Source organism: Rhamphochromis longiceps, linkage group LG11, assembly GCF_057381845.1.
Source record: "Rhamphochromis longiceps isolate RC_006_pf linkage group LG11, R_longiceps_female_GT1.1, whole genome shotgun sequence".
Taxonomy (NCBI): domain Eukaryota; kingdom Metazoa; phylum Chordata; class Actinopteri; order Cichliformes; family Cichlidae; genus Rhamphochromis; species Rhamphochromis longiceps.
In genome coordinates, this window is record NC_140567.1 from 23661304 (window position 1) to 23682397 (window position 21094).

General features: G+C 40.4%; 2 protein-coding genes across 2 annotated transcripts in view; both read left to right on the forward strand.

Moving 5' to 3' along the window:
• The window catches only part of adamtsl4 (ADAMTS-like 4), a 35877-nt gene extending 34803 nt beyond the window's left edge, over positions 1-1074 (forward strand). The window contains exon 17 of the mRNA XM_085423054.1: positions 15-1074. Within this exon, the coding sequence (XP_085279180.1) occupies positions 15-145 (131 nt within the window). The 3' untranslated portion in view covers positions 146-1074. The remainder of the gene's footprint in view (positions 1-14) is intronic.
• A 4218-nt stretch (positions 1075-5292) lies between these two features.
• celf3b (cugbp, Elav-like family member 3b) overlaps positions 5293-21094 on the forward strand; it is a 33167-nt gene continuing 17365 nt past the window's right edge. Inside the window, exons 1-4 of the mRNA XM_085423056.1 lie at positions 5293-5993; positions 6273-6303; positions 6761-7004; positions 8981-9063. Coding sequence (XP_085279182.1) covers positions 6860-7004; positions 8981-9063 — 228 coding nt within the window. The 5' untranslated portion in view covers positions 5293-5993; positions 6273-6303; positions 6761-6859. The remainder of the gene's footprint in view (positions 5994-6272; positions 6304-6760; positions 7005-8980; positions 9064-21094) is intronic.

Genomic DNA, 21094 nt, shown 5'->3' on the forward strand with positions numbered 1-21094 from the left:
CTGTCTGCTCACAGATGAAAACTGCAGAGACGTACGTCAACAGTGTGAGTTGGTGGTGCAAGCCAGACTCTGCGTCTACACCTACTACAAGAAAGTCTGCTGTGCCTCCTGTGTTCAGAGTGCTCAGCGTGCCAAGAGACACTGACCAGCCAATGGCAGACAGCCCCTGTGCGCAAGTAGTGGAGGATTAGGTCAAAAGGGCTAATCACTCCAGAAATGACAAGTCTGTAGAAATGAGCAGCCCAGAGTAGACACGTGAAGGCGTTTGGATGACATTTAGCTTTTTTGTCCTAAATCTTAACATAAAACACTGTGAAAGTTCCTCTTATCAGTACCAGTCGCTTAAACCTGCACCTTCCTCTGAGTTTGCTTCAATATACTATGTGTGTTAGCTTTAACAGTTTGCTGATTTCCCACACACAGTTTAATTGAATTTCATTGTCCTTATTTTCACTCTCGGAGACTCATTTCTGTGACTTACAGGTTGTAAAGAAAGGAGGACACAGCTGTGTTTCAGCAGCAAATTTAACAATTTAAAGATTCCTCCTAATCTACGGGATCTTCAAGCAGACATGCATACCACTAATTACGTGCTAAACGAATGATTACCATGTGTGCTAAGATCTACTGGAATAGATCTGTTATCAAGTGCCCCACTGAGCTACAGTGGAAAAAACCCTCCCAGACTAGAAGGATTTTATTTACATATTTTATCTATTTTTTTCTCTTTGCCAAAAATATTTCCTCAAGTGTCCTCTCAGTATTTGGACAGATGAACCAAAGGATTGGGGTGGGCATAAGAGTTAGTGACCAAATATAACAGGGTGGGAAGACAGAGATGAGACTCTTCCCGAACAAGAAGGTCAGCTGACATGGGACAGTCACAACAAAGGTTGCCCACAAAGAAATTTTTGTTTAAATTCAAACCTAGCTATAAAGATTTGTAATTGCAAATGTTTTTTTTTTGTTTCTTTGTTTGTTTTTTTAATTTTATAAATATATATCAAAGAACAAACTGACAGGACAGCTGTTGCTGTAGAATTGTCTTCTTGACCAAGAACCAAGCGTATCATATCACATTGTTAGTCTCACTTCCCAACTATGCATTAGGCATACTCAAGATATTATGTAAACCTTAACTTGCCACTAAAATATAAACAGCAGGGCATTACTTAAGCAAGAGTAGTGTTGACAGTAGGACGCTGACAGTCCTAAAGGACCAGCTTCAGCCCGCTGGTTTCGCTCCACTCTCCCTTTAAGCCAACTTTCTTCTGATTGGCTGCCGCGTGCAAACACAAGCATGAACAGCAGGTGGGTGGGACTTCACCTGCTGTGTGCCTACAATGAACATATTAAGGATATCTCCTTCCAATGACCTCATACAGAGCAGAGAGTAAAAAATCTGCCTTAAATCAATGTTTAGACCATTCTGAAGCCTCAGGGTTTTGACTGAATTAATCTTTTTTTTTAATTATTTGTTAGCTATGTATAATATTAGCATCCATTTTAGCATTTGCTGCTTTCTTTGGTCAGTCATTGGTGGTTTTGTACTTTTCATGACATTTCCTTTCGGTACAAACCAGAAGGACATTCAGAGTGTGCATCCTCTGTCAACTGATTTCTTTATTTTTAACAGTTATAAATAAAGTGACCTAAATTCTCCCCAAAATTTGACAAGTTCTTAACAATATCATAAAGTCAGCTTCATAGTTTCTGCATAATCTTGCTGAACAAAAGCCAGTGATCATATATGTTTAATAGACAATACAGAAGGTGGCCTTTAACCAATAGTAATTACTAAATGATTGATTTTGCAATTGTTATGATTAAGCTATTAAAAATATCTTTATGTCATTACCTTTTTGGGAGGGAATGTTGAATCTGTCTAGTGAAATCAGGTGAAGTCATAATAGGAAACCTTAAGGGGACTGAAAAAGTTGCTTTCTTACATGTAGGCTTCTAGATATGATGGGATCATAAGCAATGATCCTGCTTTAACCTGAAACATAAATAATGCATATCGAAGTGGCAGCCTCTGTATATGTGTGTGTGTACTGTTTAATGCTCTTTCTCTGGCCTTGATTGTTTTTAATTTGCTCCCATTTTCTTTTTCACCTCCCACTCTGACATATACTGACACCCAGTCAAGGGTGGGGAGTCTGTATATTTGTGAGATATGTTTTAATGTCTATAATTTCTCTGAAGATAGTCGGTGCTTATGTTTATAACTGAGTAGAGTTATCAGAAGTGTTGTTATAGAATCCATTTATTCACATCTAACTGTCACATAACTATTTTATGTTGCATTTGAAGAAAGAATCAACGTTTTTGCTCTTAAATTGCGTGTGTGTGTGTGTGTGTGTGTGTGTGTGTGTGTGTGTGTGTGTGTGTGTGTGTGTGTGTGTGTGTGTGTGTGTGGTTGTGAGTTTTGCATATGTGGCTTTGAATGTGTCATTCTTGTCTCTTATCCCTTGTAGTAGAAATTAGATTTTATATATAAACATAAAAAGGATAGTAATTTATCTATTATCTAAAGAACATGTAATTTATTTGCTGTTTTGAGGAGCTGTAGCAATTTTTTTGTTACCACAAGAGATTATCAGATTGTTATTTTCAGTATACAGACAATTTTATGATGCAAAAACAGGAAACAGCGTGGAGGAGTTATTATCTTGAAGCTTCATTTTAAATAAAACGGAAATTACAGAGAAATCAAGGCGTGTGTGTTTCTTTTTGGTCCACTGAACAAGGGTGAATTTGCCACTTTTGTCCAAACAGTGGCGCTATTGAGTCTCTTACACAACTTAGTCAGGCCTAGCTGTCTTCCACAGTGAGTCATCTATGGATAAAGAAATAAAGAGGTTTTTTTATAAAATGTATGCTGTGGTCGAAATATTGAATGAACACGAGTGTTTTATTTCACTTTTCACCCTAGATGAGTCTTAAATTCCAATTTTTGTGTAATGACAATAATAATAATAAACATCTGACCAACATAACACAAATGACACTCTAATCATATATGTGCTGTAGTACAATTAGTATTACAAGGCAGAAAAATCATGGAAACACACAAAGATTATTATTTACATATTTATTTATTATACTCTTTATAAAATCTTGAGTGAGTGTGTGTGTGTGTAATGTGATGTTTCAGATAGGAAGTGTCTTTAAGGAAACCCTGCCAAGGTCAGCTGCTGTCTGAGATGAAAATCTAGGAGTGGACGAGCTTGTGTAATGAGTAGGACTATCAATAAGGCAAAATCAAACCAGGAACGAAGAGAGTGGATGCTAAAAACTATAGGACCTTCATTAAACTTAAATATCGCTTAAGCCGGTGTAGTTTCCTGATTCCGTATCAGCAATTCTGGAAATGTCAGCCCGAGTAACTTCTAATAATTTCAGAACTTTTTGGTGGAGAAGTGATAATTTCACATAGAAATTTGTGATGTAAATGTATACTTTTACCTCCCATGGACGATATAATGGGCTCGGACCCCATTTTGGCTTCAGCACTGCCTCAGTTCTTCAATACATAGATTCAACCAGGCAGTGGAAACAATTTGGTCCATATTTACATGGTCGCATCATACACGCTGCAGATTTGTTGGCCGCACATCCATAATGTGAATCTCCCATTCTACCTCATCTTAAAGATACTCTATTGGATTGAGATTGGTGACTGTGGAGGAAATTTTAGTGAAACTAACTGTCATGTTCAAAAAACCGGTTTGAGATGATCTGAGTTTTGTGACATGGCGTGTTATCTTGCTGGAAGCATAAATCAGAAGGTGGCTACATTGTGGTAATTAAGGGACGGACACAACAGCAGGCAGGCTGTGGCATTTAAACGATGCTCAGTTGGTACCAAAGTACCTAAAATGTGCCATGAAAATATTCTCCATGCCATTACACCACCACCAGTAGTCTGAACTGGCATGATGAATCCATGCTTTTATGTTGTTTATGTCAAATTCTCACCTTGTGATCCAAATGTCACAACAGAAACCAAGACTGATCAGAGAAGGCAACATTTTCCTAGTCTCCTCTTGTCAAGTTTTCCGTGTGAATTGTAGCCTCAGTTTCCTGTTCTTCACTGACAAGAGCATCCACTGTGCTCTTCTGTAGTAGCCATTTCAATTTGACTAACTAAAATGTTCACTACATGCCAGAAAAGGTATTTAGTCGCTGCCATGTAGATGCTGATTAAATATTTGTGTTAACCAACAGTGGAACGGGCGCACTTAACAAACTGGCTGGTGATTGTATGTTTTAAATTGTGGAATGTAAACTCCCTCAGATTGACCATGCCCCCAGTTCCCACTAATTTAGGGGGGAAGTGTTCTCTATGTCCTCCAACATAGCTAAAGATTTTCCAATCCAGTGGTAATGTAACAGTTTGGAGCAGTTTTCAAACAAGTGCAAGGTAGAGCATTCATAATGCTTTAGCTCAACTATGAAGGAACAGAGGCAAAATCAGGATGTACTCTCTTCTTCTCATTCTTTTTCTTTTTGCAAGGAAGACCTATGAGTTCCAGAGGGCTACAGCCCTTTACACCGGGGTTTTCATGCAAGCCTGCGTGGGCGGGGTATATATGTTGGATGAATGTGGCTCACAGAGGGCACGATGCAAGACAGGCAGATGGTGACCTTTGGGAGTAAATTACCATGAACCTTATGACTCTGTTCCCTCAATCTCTCTCTCCTTTAAAGGGTCCGGGCATGCACGCTGGCTTTCAATTCAAAGATGTGAATAAGGAGCGTGCTGTTATCGATAACTCTGGAAGTTTGGGGTTTTGGGGGATATCACAGTTAAATAGCCCAGTGTCTGCCGGTTTTCCAAAATACAGGCTGTAAAGTAGGCCAACTCCAACCTCGAGCTATTTCTCTTCCCTCTGTCACACATTTCACTCTGTGTGGGTGTGAGCGTGAATTTCGGGCTCGGGCGTGAACAGCTGTAGTAGTCGTGACTGCGTGCTCGACGACGGCGGCGCGCTTCGGCTTCACGTCAAGAAGCTTCGTTTCAGCACCAAGGCCAGGGCTCGCGGCGAGAACAATAGGCGGCTCCGCGCACAGAGTTGGCTAGGCATCGTCTTTAAAGCGGTCACCTGGAACTAGTCGCTAAGATAACACGGCGCTAAAAATGCTAAAACAATCTTTTTGTTTTAAATACTGAACACACATCCACAAGTTATTGAGTAAAGCTTGAAAAGATTACCGAGACGTTTAATCTGGATTTATATTTTTATTTTTCGTGTGTGTACGAGAGGATTGTTATTGACCGTCCCCGCGGCTGACGTCACGCGCTAGCAACCGCTTTGGAGATAGGAGGGGGAGGGGGAGACAGAGAGTAGAGAGACACCGGTAGCTTTAGGACGTTAAAAGCCATAGAACCGTCGGACGGGCCGGTCGCTACAAGAAACAGAAAATAGTAAGAGCAGCTCCCCATTAACGGTTAGAACAATAACGACAAGGCTGAAAGATCCCGTTACGAGTGACCGATCAAGTTTCAACAGTTTTAAGCTAGCCAAATTCTAGAAGCTGCTTTGTCCATTATCACTTTGTTATAATATAACAGGACTTGAGAGTGGTGAAAGTGATAACTCTGGATTTGTAAACCCTGAGAGGTTGGGACTAAGTGCAGAAAGCGGTGGTGTTCGAGCTCACCTGCCGCCAGGACTTCTTCTCCGTCACTTCCACACCCGAAGACCGGGAACACCGGGATTTTTTGTGGATTTTTTTTGTTTGTTTTTTGTTTTTGTAAAAACACAAGGCGAATCTATAGTATTACACACCGAGGAGAGAGGAGGAGGATAAACACAAACACACACACAGCACGGCAGGCACAAAGAGCGGGGAGCATCCAGAGAGGGGAAGAAGGCGGACCGCACGGAGAGATAGAGCGCGGTGTGAGGACAACAACCCGACTGAGCATCCCTCTTTAATTTCTGATCTGCTCAGGAAACACTCTGCACGGCCGTACAGTACAAACGGTAAGAGCTTTGACGTGTGCAGCCTGTATATTCCCACGTCTTGTTTTGTTATGACGAGAGTATTATATATATAAATATATTTATATATAATATGTGTGTGCGTGTGTGTGTGTGTACATTGAGGAGGGGGGGGGTGGGTGGGTGATCGGACAAAGAGCAAGGGAGCCCCATGACATCCGTGTGTATGCTGTAACCTACAGCTGGCTAAACAAAGAAACCGCTCTATTGCAATGTTTTATCCCCAGTCACACTGTTTCCTCTTCTTTTTTTTATGTGTAGCGGATCCTGAACGCCGTTTATCCACGGAAAGGTAACGCATCTGCATACATATTTTCTTTTCATATATTTTTAATTGGAGCAAAAAGTGCTATTATTGTTTTTTGATTGGCTAATTAACATTTGCATAATTGTTTTACCGGAAGCAACTGGGGCCCTTTGTCATCAGCGTGGGCACTAAATACACAAATTATCTATAGTTTCTTTTTCTTTAACGTAATGGATGCATGTATTTTATTATTAAATATATTCATGAAGACATTTGATCTGGAATTTATAATCTTTTTACAAAATTACAATTGCAATTTGGCTAATACTATAACACATGTGATAAATGTTTTATAGGGTAAAATAACCAAGGAAAGTATCCTACTGTAATATAAATCTGTGAAAATGAATTATTATTATATAAATAAATATTCTAAGGATAATAATAGTTATTTTTCAATTGTTTTCTTTTCCTCTCCCATGTTTCTGGCTATGTCCCAAAGACTCCTCCAGCATCAGTCGCTCCTCTCCAGGGATAGCTGCTCCCGATCTGTTTGCCCCTGAGCCCTGCAGTACCCAGTTGTCCTCTCCACTTTGTCCCGATGAAGGAGGCTGATGCCATCAAGTTGTTTGTGGGGCAGATTCCCCGTAATCTGGAGGAGAAGGACCTCAAGCCTATCTTTGAGCAGTTCGGCAAGATCTATGAGCTAACTGTGATTAAGGACAAATACACTGGCATGCACAAAGGTAGGATCTGCCTTCGTAACCCAGAGTTAAAAAGATGCCTCCGGTGCTTGATAGATGTGCGACACAGAGGCAGATAGATGAGTGAAAATATTTCTGCGTGTATGTCACATGTATCCATGGAAACTGTCACAGTGCCTTCGTGTCTTCATTTTGAGTTCAGGCATGAGATCCCGAAGACGAGCAAGCAAACTCAGTTACTGCCCGTACACTGCGAGCGAACTCGCTGTTTTGCAGCAGCATGCTTCATAAAACAATCGGGTGCCTAATGTATTTAAAAATTTACTCCAATTTGTAAAGCTTGTGCTCCACAGGCGGAAAAAGAATGTGATAAAAAGTTTTATAATATATGATAAAGAGTGGAAATAAGGATCTCCTGATAGATGCCATGAATGAAAAATAACTTTCTACTGTAGCAAAACCCATTCAGGCACACACATGCACACACACACACACACTGACCTGGGGTCCTTTGTGTTATGAGCCAGATTAGACTGTATGCTCCAATCAGTGTAATGGGGCTGTAAGCTAGGGTGACACAAGGGAAAGAATCTGTTGTTTTGAGATTCCCCACAGCCACAGTAAGCCGCTCTTAAAAGCAATGAGATGGACCATAAGATGCATGTGTGTCTATGTGTGTGTGTGCCATGTACTGATCCGAGTGCCATGTCAGGTGTGTGTCTTATCATTCTTTGTATTTCTTTTTTCTTTTTGTTTTTAATCTCATGGCACCATTAAATCCCGAGATGCGCACTCCGTGAATGTTAACTTCATTTCTCTAATCTGAATCTACATGAGCCCGTCTGAGATGTCACTGGGATGCTAACCTGCTGCTAATCTTGTTGTCTTAGTGCTGGTGACAGGTGTAGTAAACAGCTCTGGGCAGCCAGCTCTACTACCCACCCTTCCCTCACACACACAGACACAGGTACAACACGTAGGAAAACAGAGGGAGTGTATCTGGAGTGATCGTGAGGCATGCATAGTGGTTGGTATAGGGCAAGAACCTGACAGTGGCAAGCCTGCAAGGCCTTGTTAGCCCCACGCACACGTCTGTGGTGCTGTCATGTGTGCTGACTCGTGGCGTGCCGTACTGAGATGTGCCGTGCCGTGGAGTGTCCTCTTCTGCTCTAGAGTAACATCATTAGGGAGCATAGTTACCGTACAATGCATGATTATATATCAATATTTTAATCTTCACGCGTATATCCAGAATATATGATGACAAGTAATCAGGAAAGGTATTAGAAAAGACAACATTTAAAAGATTTAAATGGATGATGACGGAGAGTGTGTGTGTGTATGTTTGTGTGTGTGGGGGGGTGCAATATAACAATACAGTCTCAAGGCAGTGGTGAAGTAGTCATAATCGTTAATGTATTTATTCATGTTCCTGGACACCAATGTTTCATTTCTTCATGTCTTGCACACATTTTTTGTTTTTAATCTGTTTGGTGTCATGTGTAGTGATTTGTCCACATTCGGAGACTGAAGGGGTTTGTGGCAGAGGGAATCATTTCCCCGCTTATACCAGAGATCACAGTTTAAGTCAGAAACGAGACAGATATTTACAGTTAATTTGTGTCATACATTATTAATTGTCTTTAGAAGCCGAATTGATTATGTTTAGAGAAAGATCAAGGTTTGGGTTAAAGTGCATCACATCGCCCTGTTGTCTTGGTTGCCAGGGTGACAAAGCCCCGGTCCAGACTCGGGGCTGCAGACATGAAATATACCTCCTATTAAAAAAACATTACCTTCAAAGTTGTGCCAACTGTCTTGAAAAACAATGACAATTTGTGTCCGTGAACATGAACAAATACATTACTTTTTTTGGTGACTATTTCACGTTTTGCTCTGAGACCCGGCTGACAAAGACAGAGATAGAGGATGACAAATATTAGAGCCGTACCCTGACCTTTTCTACCATTACTCTCTCCCTCTCTCTTTCTCGTTCTCTGCCTCTTTCTGTCTGACAGGATGTGCGTTTCTGACGTACTGTGCGAGAGAGTCTGCGCTGAAAGCCCAGAGCGCTCTTCATGAGCAGAAAACACTACCAGGGGTAAGTGCACATCAACAGACATAAATACACACACATAAACATCCCCAGATAAATCACACTTAACACTTATGTAACAATACACACAAGCTTCCATGTACATTCCTGTTGTAGCAAACATACAGACTCTGTCATCCAATTTACACACACACACACACACACACACACACACACACACACACACACACACACACACACACACACAAAAGTGGCCTCGCATCAGTGTGCGTTTGTGTGATTGGAGGTTCAGCTCCCATTAGTAACACTGACATAACTCAGCAGCCGGCAGGCGTCTTGCTGCTAAGGACAAACACTCCCTCTCGCTGGAGACACATAGGGTACTCCGTAAGCATTATCATCTCCATTTCTCTATCTTTCTCTGTCGCTCCATCTCTCTGTCGGCTCCTGCGTTAGCCTCCGGTGATAGCTCCCGCCTAGAGAGTGTATGTAATTAATGTGGCCATTCCCCTTTGTCTCATCCCAGTCTCCCTCCGGTCGCTCCAGTGAGGGATTGTGCGCTGCACCGGGGCCGGGGTAGGACGGTGTTCATTATGGATGGGAAACTGCGAGAGCGGTGTCTGTCTCGCAGGCTCTACCTCTCTGTCACTCCCGCTCTCTCTCTCTCTCTCTCTCTCTCTCTTTTTCTTCCCTCTCTGACCTGATTTCCACTGCAGTTAAAAACAGATATTACAGTATGCGTTTTGGAGCATTTTGTATTTTTGCACACTGTGTGGCTAAAATACGAAGCGTTTAATCGAAATGGCATTTTCCCAGTTTTATCCGACTCCCAATTTCCACCATTTAGAACAGAATAGTAAGCGTGCTTCTACCATCTCTGAGGCGCTAGCATTCTCTCGAATTCTCTGTTCGTTGACTTGCTAATGATCAGAATTTCACTTCATGCACCTTCTTCCTGAGCCAGAGTGTTGATAAGATCTGTGTGAAAAAAACTGTGGAAAAAGAGCGTGAGGAAAAGGCGTTGGGGGAAGGGAAGTGTTGTGACACACACAAGCATGAAATCTCTGCATACATATTGCAGTCATGCATGCTTTTTTTGAACCTCTATGCAGTCACACATTCGCAGTCACCTATACAAACACACTATAGTGACAGTAATCCAATTAGAGACTGCTAAGAAGCCTGACCTTTTTTCATAATCACCTTTCTGCTGTCTGCTGTGTCTCCCTTTTCTTGTGTGCACTGCCCTTTGTCCTTTAATTCATTCTTAGTTTCTCTACATTCCTCTGTGATGTCTCTAAGCGCAAAAGGGAAATCATCTATACGGCTGACTTACAAGAACATAATTGCTGCAAATTTCCAGATAAATTGTGATAGATATTCTGGACACACAGAGGAAACATTTGCAGGGCGGATACTCATTAGCTGCAAAGATTTACTAAAGAGTCAGCATGTAACAATCAGAAGCACCACTCCCCTGAGGAAGGCTGGTGCTGAAACAAGGGTGTGGCATTCGTGGGCTGATATAGGCCTGGACTCTTCATGAAAAGCATAACTTTTTCTGCATTTGGTGTGTCTTGGTTTCCGGTTGGATCACTTATTCTGTCTAATTTGAGCCAGAAGTGTTCATAATGAAGCACTTGCAAGAATTTTAGCATGTCTGAGCTCAGTGAATTGGTTCATGAATAGCAGTAAATGAGGGGCTGACACAGTTTGTCATCAACACTTCCCTTTAGTTGAAGCACTCACAAATATTTCCATCAGCAGCCTCATTAATCACTCTGGATGTCGTTTGGGGTTGGAATGAGGACCAAAGTGCAGCCACTGAAGTAGAGGGAAGTAACAAAAGTCGAGTCTTTAGTTTGGTTGACATAAAAAGCCCTAAAAGGGAAGTGACACGCAAATTCAAAAAAATAAACTCAAAGAGCCTGGGAATCAATCAAGAGAATATGGAAACAAGAAGGGGAAGACAGGACTACACAAATATACACAGATGAAAACGGTCAACGATGGGTGAGGACGGTTAGGGTGGGGCAGGCGATCTAGGGGGGAAAAGACCAGAAAGTAAAACTAGTACAAGACACAAAATTAGCATTCAGAGTAAAACAATAAACAAAAGACAAATAGGACTGAGTATGAAAGGGTACTAAACAAAAAGACAGAGACAGGAAAGCACAGGAGGAAAAAGTCATCAAGACATAGAGAGAGAGAGAAAATGAAGAAACACTACCTAAACTAAAAACACACGAACAGACATGTATTAATCTCAAAAGAGGACCCAAAGCCCAGTTAAAATAAATGAATCAAAATTGTCTCCAATACTAATATAGTAATGAAATCAAAACAAGAAGCACAGCTCAGTCATATTTAACAAATATCCAGAGCCATGACACTGGTTTGGTGACTACAGCTAACGAATGATAACATTTTAAAGCGATTAACTAAATTAAATTAAATGTCTCCATTTAATTCTATACTTTGATGCTTGGCTTTGGTAACTTTGTATAGAGCAGCTAAGGTTTAGCTCTGCTATCACATTTCACTAACCACTGAAACCTGTGTGTCAACCCGGTCTCGTGCCAAACTGTGAAAAATCTGTTTGTTCCTGATCATGGACACAAATATTGTTGTCAGCACGACTTTGAAACTATTGTATTTCAGTGCTAAGTATATGCTTTGTGTGAAATCCAAGAAAATTTTCCATTTTTCCAAACCTATCCCAGTAGTTTAAATATCCAATTCGCTAGTTGTGCATTTCTTTGTAAGTGGCGTTTGGTTACTAAAAACATTAAAGAACTCCTTGAAAGTGACAATTTGGGATCCGGCCACTTTGACCTTCCGGCGATTATTTCTCCCATTATCTCTGAAACTCTGAAAATCTCTGGCTGGCGCATCACAGTTTAAATCGCTAAACCTAACCAGGCTGTTTTTAATACCAAAAGCTATTGTATTTTAAATAGATAACATCTTAAAAAATAAGACAAATGATTAAAAATCTGTCACATGCAAGATTCGAAACAAAGTTTCTGGTGTGACCGGTGAAATTTTGTTTTTTCTTTTAAAAGTGGAAAATATGAACTTTTTGTACCCAAACATAAATCAGTACGTCCGAGACTAGCAGAACAAAAATGTAAGGACAGGAAATCTGAGTACAGGACCACAGAAAAGCTGGAAAATTCGTTTACAGAAACGCAAGTTAATAGATTAGAGCTTGTGACTGTTTCGGGAACTGCCGTGAGACTGCGTTGCGCATGTCTCCCTTCTCCCTCGTCTCCGTTCCCTTGCCTATATTGACTTCTTTGACGGGATTTAGAAATGACTTAAGAAGATTTTTCACTCTCTTTCACACATCCTCCCTTTGTCCCATTCTTTTCTCTCCTTAAGAAATGCTTTTTCATCTCTTCCGTATTCTTCCTTTTATTTCCCCAGACCTGCCATATGCTTTCTCTCTCATTCAATTTCATCTCCGCACCCCCCCACTCTCAAATCCCCTCTGTCCTGTGTTCAACTCCTCTTCCTGACGTCTTCCAGTTTCTCTACAGCAGTAGAATATTACACTAGCCTGAACCCTTTCATTTCATGGTATTCCTCTCTCATCCCTCCTTTTCCCTCCCTGCTGTCTTTTACTCATTTTTTTCTCTCACTGCACACTAGCGCTTCCTCCTCGGATTCTCATTTCACAGTCATTAATGGTAACCCTTCTAAGTCCTCCTTCTCTCACGCGCGCGCCATCTCCCTCCTCCACCCTCCCCCTCGCAGTTCCTCTACCCCTCGTCTCATTTCCCCTCCTCTTGATTAGTTGACCCCTTTGACCGTTTCAACCCCCCCCCCTCCCCTACTCTTCTTCTTTGCCGGCTCTATTTGTTAAGCTTTGTGATGAGTTTATCACAAACTCATTTTCATAGTCAGATTCTGAGCTCCCTGTGAGGCACGAGGGCTGAGGTCTGTGTGTATATGTGTGTATGCGTGTGAATCTCGGGATCACTCTAAACTGCAGGCGGCGGAGGAACGTCGGGCACCTCATACAACTTTAATTGAGCTGTAGCATCACACACTCTGATGTGTTGCTTTTACACCCACGGCCTAGCAATTAAACGTTCGATGACAAGTCCAACGCTACAGAGTGTTACTGCTCCTGCCTGCCACTCACCGATGGGATTTAATGCTCTGATCAGCCAGTAGAGAAATGAAAAGAAGAAGAGAAATGCATAGAGGTGTGCTCTATAGTTTCAGCAAGGGGCGATAGACTGTCAGACGGAGTAAGAAGAAAAAGTGCAGAGGGATTGAGAGAGGGAGATACGAACAGATGGCCTTATCAGAGTGTCTTGCGCCTTGTGTTTAATTTGGACACAGAGGGAATGAGAAGCGACGAGGGAGCATGACAAGAAGAGAGCGAGAGGGAGGGAGCAAGATAGTACATGATATTTGTCACAGTAGCAGAAATTTAACAGTGGAACCACTATTAAAGTCCTGCTGTAGCACACAGATGTTTTGGTGTATTAGATGTGGTGCAAAGATTCCCTCTGGGATACATCCATGTGAAAGCGCTTATGTTTATCCGCCACATATTAGCATTTGTTTTCACATGAAGATTAAATTCATATGTGCATGCAGGGGTTTCCTCATTATTCCCAAATGCAAATAATATAAATATTTAGTGTCGTAAAAGCCTGCCCCCACAGATGTATTCCTGGTCTTATTTTGTAGATATCTTATTAAAGGTGTCTCATTCAAGGAACCACTTTTACTTCTGCAAAAAGAGCCATACTGTAGTGGATGCTCGATTTTAAAGGCTAAAATATATCAAATCAACAGCCGAGAAATTATTCTATCAAAGCAGCCAAATAAATTCCACAAAATAGCTTAAATAAAGTAGAATAGCTGAAATGAATTCATACAATAGTAAGACAAAACCTCAGTACATATATTTCATGGATTTATTTAAGTTAAAAGCTTTGATGATCCACAGAAATACACTGTTGGCTGGCTTTGCAGCTAGTGTGGGTCTTGTTATTTCAGAGAGATTGTAGCACTTGGGTGATACCATGTGTCCGAGGTCAGAGGTGAAGGCTCAGCTTCCAGTGAACAAATCCAGGATAACCATTAGAAGGACATGTCATCCCCAAAGAGTGTGTGGACCACTGCAATCTAGCACAATGCACAGGCGACATTTTGGATACATATTCTTCTCTCCTTAATAATAATTATGCCTGCAGTCAGAATATTTCTACAGTATAATTAGTTTGACATGTTGATTTGTTGCCTGGTTATATAATTTTTTTCTCACATCTTTTCTTTCATTTTTGACAGTTTTTTATGTAAGTTAAAAAGCTTGTATTTCTTGTACATTCATTGGAGACACTAACAGACACACAGCTCAGTCATAGTTTGCTTACACGTACACCGGTAAAAGACACTGTCATACACACAGGCACACTCGTGCTCATGCAAACATCAAATTTAGAGTATCCTTGTTTCATCCTAATCCCCCATGCATCTCTCCCTCCCTCTGTCGCTGTTCATCAGGCCACACTTCCCTCCCAGCCTGGCTAGATTTTAACCTCGTATCTCCCTCTGCTCTCCATCTATCGCTCTCTCTCTCTGCAGCCCTACTGCTGCTGTATTTCCTCCCATATCTCTCCTCTTATCTGCTTCTTTTGTTCTTTGTTGTCGATATCTCTCTCTCCATTTAATCTGCACTCTCTCTTCTCTTTGTGTTTATCGCTCCCTTCATCTTTGTGCTACTTCAAACACAACTGTTTGTACACACACATACGTCTACCTGCTTGCACACACCCACACACACACACACACACACACACACACACACACACACACACACACACACACACACACACACACACACATCTGTTTGGTCACGCCGACATCCGCAGATCTCAATGTAGGTGAAATTAAAGTGTGATAAGCAGCTTACCAGGTGTGTGTTGTCATGCTTCACTGCTCTCAAGGCAGCACTCTGCTCCCTGTTTTTTGATTAGAGCCAAACTGAAGCTCTCTCTCTCTCTCTCACACACACACACACACACACACATACACGATGTACTTTCTGTGACACACTGAATGTCTAATGAATTATTATAAAGCCAGAAGAAGCACCACCAGTACTTAACAAAAGAGATACTACAGAGGAGTAGAATAAAAAGTAGAATAAAAGTTTGTAGTGGTGATATTGATTAAATACATTTAGTCTGACACTGAGCACTGATCCAGCTTTTTTCATTTCCGATATGACACAGTTACCTTGGCTTTCGGTTTCTACTGATAATGAGCACTGATCCGATACCAGCCTTAAATTAATAAGCTGTAATCCTCACTGTGAGGAAGAGACTAGGAATCCTTCCTTTATTCATAAAATAACATCAGGCTATACTTAAACATTTTTTTCTCAACAAAAGAACAGTCCAAGACTGTAAATGTTGACTCACTTCATCAAAGTTAGCAGTGAAGTAAAAGAAAAAAACTTTTTCAAACACACAAAGAGTGTAGCAGTGTGAAATCCCTCCAAACTCTGAACGCTTTGCTGTTACTTTCCCCCATTCCCCACATTAGGTCTCACACTAACAAACAGTGTGCTGCTGCGTCATGCATGAGCTGGAAATCAGAACAACAGAGAACTGATGTGAACAGCACGATGCACCGGTGCATCGCTGGTTGTTTTAGAGTTAATGCTGGATCTTGGAAAAGTGTTGGGATTTTACTAATTCTGTGAGGTCTAAGCTCTCGCTGGCACCCCTAAACTTATGTTGTGGAGAAATACAGAACAAAAACATGGTTTGTCAGGTGTCAGTCATAATGACACTGGCAGGGTTATAAGCAATATGCTGTTTGATGGTGTAAATTTAACTACAGTATTTTCAGGGTTAAGGCTTGATCCTGGAAACACGTCTATAGCTGCTAAGCATTTTATTAAGTCAAATCAAAAATCAAAACCGTGGAAACTGAACTGACTTCCACAACATCCTGTGTATGTATAGTATTGATGAGATCAGACACAGATGGTTAGACGGTGCAGAAACAGCAGCCTCTTCTTAATAATTAGTGTCACTTCATTCTTTTAAGGGCAGCCCAAGAAAAAGAACCAACATTGGAAATATCACCATAAATAATCGCTTTTCCCTTTAAGTATGTCAGTAGTGTGCCTGGGAAGATAGATGCGATCTCTTCAGGTATACATCAACCACTACTTTTAGTTGATGTTTATCAGATCCACTTAGAATGTGTCCATGTTGTGTACGTCCTGTGTGTGTTTCCATGTGGAATCTAAGATGCTTGGCAGACAGCCTCCCTGTGGGGCAAAGCTATGATGAGCAATTATCCACTAGGGCGACTTTGTAGGCTAATTTAGCATATTTATGTGGTCAGCAGCACTGTTTACTATTCCCCTTCACTGCTTACTGCTACACTTTCAATTTAGAACAGACCCCAAATCTCTCTCTTTCTCAGTTTCTCTCTCTCTTTCTATATTTCCTCTCTGTCTCTCCCTCCTCTCCCTCTATCTCTCCCCTCCTGATGGGGTTTGTGATGTGTATCGCTTACCCCCTCCCTCGTGCTGTTTCTCTATTTTTATCCTCGCTGTGTGTGGGATGGGAAGGGAGTAGAGGGACAGGTGTAAAATTGTGTGTGTGTGTGTGTGTGTGTGTGTGTGTGTGTGTGTGTGTGTGTGTGTGTGTGTGTGTGTGTGTGTGTGTGTACAAGAAGTAGACAAAAAGAGGAGGAGCTGGAGAGAGTGATGCAGAGGGGATATGCAGAGCAGAAGGGTGTTTGTGAGGGGAGGGATTTGGCTTGTTTGTTTAAAACAAAAGTCTTTGCTCTGTGCATGCATGTGTGTGTGTGTGTGTGTGTGTGTGTGTGTGTGTGTGTGTGTGTGTGTGTGTGTGTGTGTGTGTGTGTGTTTGTAAGTGTGCATGTGGGTACATTTTTGCATGAAACATGGGCAGAGAAAAAGTGCCTGCCTCATATTTCACAACAAAAATGAGGCAGAATCTAATCATAGCCTAATAAAAACCTGACCCTGGAGAGCGCCTGCCTCTTTAAGACCTAACACACATACACACACATGCACACATACTCCAACACACACTGTTGTTTATACATGACTCCAGAGGACATTACAATGACTTACATTCATTTCCTAGAGACTTACCTTAACCTTAAGCTAGTGCTGGGTGGTATGAAATATGTATGGTCGTTTTTAAGATTCTGGTGGTTTCGTTTTATGTCACAGTATTGTTATTATTAGTATTATTTTTGCCTATGAGCTTACACACAGACTTTAATGTCATCATAAAAAAGAAATAAAACCTAAAATAAAACCACACAACCATAAGCAATAAATGTTCTAATCTTAGGCTCTGCTAATGAAAATCATTGGCACATGGCTATAGAGGCTGCTTTCTGTGATATACCAGTGTAAACAGATTTTGGTCCTCATAAGTACTACCTGAACAAAATAAACACAGAAGGACCTTCATGTGTTGGCCTGTTTGTAAAATGATATTTGTGTGGATGGATGATTACCAGGCCGTGTGTCTCTCAGATGCTGAACTCTAAAGTAGCAGTAAAGTTGAGTCCATATCACACACCATCTGCTTTGTAAAGCCAGACAGCTTTAGCACAGCCTTGTGTCCACGTTCACTGAATGAAAAGACCTGAGTTGTAATTTTGTGAAGTTTGCTTCAAAACTTGCACAAGCACAGCTTTTTTGTAGCTATTTAAATCTTGGGTTCACACATTGGCTTATTGTAAACTGCCCACTGACACTAAAATCCTCATATTTAAAATAGAGAACTGTTTTTTCCTGGCTGAAAGTGGCCCTTTAGGGCGGCTATGCAAGTAAGCATGATGTGTCAAGGCAATATATTAAAGGTGCATATAGAAAAATATATTTATCCATCCATCCATCTGTTTTCTTCCACTCATCCAATTCAGGTTTGCAGGCATAATAAATTTATACTTGAGTAAATTCCCTCCACTTAAAAAAAGACTTTGCTTGGGGGGAAGGCTTTAGTGAGCAGAAACCTTTACAAAATAAGATAGATGTTCCACGTTAATGCAGATAGAAACTGGAAATACATTTGACTGATTATTGTAAGCTTACAAGAGGATTATCTTTCCCATTTGAATAAAACAAATGCATTTCAGAGTAGAAAACAATTGTCAGAAATCAGAGTATGCGAGGATCACTTAAATGCGGTGACCTTAGCAGATCTCAGCATTTGTTCTTGGATCGGGCTTTCATCAGTGATCACCCCTTTTTTTTTTACTTGAATTAATTTACTCTTCCTAACACTCCGTCTTGCATAGATTTTCATGGCATGGCATGCTTTGGCATGAGTTGGCATCTTTTATTTTGTCCATGTCCATGTGAGGCTGTCTTTCTCAAAGCTACAGCTTGCAATCCAGACATGGTGTCTCAGCATGTAATATTTATGTGTCTATACTGAGGCGGACGTATAGAACAGGACCATGCCGGGGGGGGGGGGGGGGGGGTGAATGAATGTGTGAATTTGTGTGAATGAAAGGGGAGGTTAAGCGGAGTGGAGGAGGGCCGTGAAGAGGTTTGGCATGAATAGGGGTGTATAGACGGGGAGGGGGGAAGGGTGAGACAGGGGAGGAGTAGAGGAGTTCGGGTTAGAGAGAAGGAGGAAACAAGACAAGAGTTTCCCATAATGAGCGTGGAGGAAGGGGCAGGCGGGTGGTGTGCAGAAGAAAGGGCTTTTTCTGGGTGGTGGAGGAGTGGGAGGGAGTCAGGGCGCACTTCTGTCAATTTAAACAGAGACATCTGTCAGAGGGGGCCACTGGTGTGTGTCTGAATATGTGTGTATGTGATTAGGCAGGCAAGGGGATGACAGGACTTTGGTTGCACCTGGGGTATGACCTCCGCTCTGAGGTCCCCCCTCTAGCCACACTCCAACTTCGTATCTGAATAATGGCCATTTTCCTCTGACCACAGGGCAATACTGGAGCTTTAAGTGACCACATTACACAAACGTAAATCACCACACTTAATAATGCTGCGTTCAACAACAGAAAACAATGGGAACAGGACAACAAGCCTCATACGGGAGACAGAGAAAACTGGGCTCCGGGTTTTGCTTTTAGTTCAGCGACCGTGGTTGTGATTTAGTGCTATATAAATAAAACTGAATTGAATTACTTAACTAATTTCCTGTGACAGCCTGGTCTAAGGCACTTAAAAATTGTTCATAAAGTATGAACAAATTCCGCTATGAGAATATTGATAAAACACTGATTTGTGTGTGATATGTTCATACACATGATTTACACACAGATTTTTGGATACGCGCTGTTAGTAAATGTGGTGTGAAAATGAGGCTGTTGTGCCTTATTTAACAGAAATCTATGCTTTTTTCTGCTGTTTCTGACAATTTGAGGTCAGACAAAAATGTCTTTGTAGATTGAGTAGATTAAATTCCAATTAACAAAAGTAGTTAACAAAAATTATTTTATTACCATGCTGGTGATTTCACTTTGGTTCTAGCTGAAATCTCTTTAGGGAATCCAAAAATGTATATGTGCAAAAAAAAAAAAACAACAGCCATGAAATACTAGTTGGTTGACTGACTTTTAAAAGTACTGCAGTAGTAACTTGTTGATTATAAGATATTTCTTAGTCACCTGCTTTAGCCAGGCCTGAGATAGAGCTGTGCCTTCATATAAATATAAACAAGCCACATTTTAGTAAACTACTCATTTACATACAGTCCCTGGACCACATCATATGAAGCTGCACACTATTCAGATACCATATAGACACAAAACAAAGAACACAAACAAAAGACAAATACATAAAATACAATCATACTAAATTAAATATGATCACAGTTCTGGTTTGCTATAAGCCTTTGTGGAACATGTAGAATGTTCCTTTGTTATAACTGGTAAGCTATTCCAATATTTACTTCTGTTCACTGATAGCACAGTTTGTCCAAACGTGGTTTTGCCTAGAGGCACCTCGCAGTGAGTTCTTTGTATAATAAATTCATTTATACAAGGTGGGGAGGGCATTTAAATTCTTATATATAAAAAAGGCTCTGTTTTTTTTATTTCTCAAAGCTGGAAACCTTTTGTTCTTTCAAAAATGTCCCAGAAAGTAAATTTAAAATGACCTTTTATCAAGCTTTTTTATGGCTTTAATGAAAAGTGATCCCGTTGAGGGTCGTTCCACAGACTCTTCAGCATGTAAAAAAAAATTCACTGAAGAATGAAGAATATAGAGGGAATTTAGAACATTTTACATTTAGAAAAATATAGGTTTGGATTAGCTTGAAATGTAACCTTCAGGGTTATACACTGCTTATGTTAAATTCTATCAACATTATTTAATCAAAATGAGTAAAATCCTTTCTCTATTTACCCCGAAGCAACCGAGCTATTTTAGCAACGACTATGACTCAGTGGAATTATTTATTATATAATTATATTTTATGGAGGAATACATTTTAAATTTGTTTTTGTAATTTCACTCAAGTTTCCTGTACCAATAAAATGATATTTATTTAGTCAGTTACAGTTAGTTAACTGAGAAAAAAAGTATATTTGAATAAAATGTGCATTACACTATGCTAGTATCACTTTAACACAAAATATTAATAGTAATAGTGTGAGCAACAGCAAATTTTAGTTTTGTTTCAAGTTTTTGGGTCAGGATTGGATGGTTTCCCTTTATTACTACTTTGTTACATGTTTCTATTACATCTTTCAAAAAGACTATTTAAAATATTTTGTGGAGAAACACTTAAAATAATGAAATAAATGAAAAACTATTATGGGATTATTAATGGCCCCACACAACTTTATTTTTCATATAAAAAGTTTGAAACGTTGTAAAAGAAGAATATGAATTAAAGAGATTTGTTATACAAGCGATAAAGTGAAAAAAGGCTAAAGCGGTATACCTTTTAAAATTTAAAGTGTAAACTATGAATTGTTTTCCAAGAAAGAGAAGTTTAAAAAAAACAATTTCATACATCTATTTTATTCCTGTGACATGCAAAAAAGCTAAATCATCACCAGTCAGTGTGGTGTTTTTAGT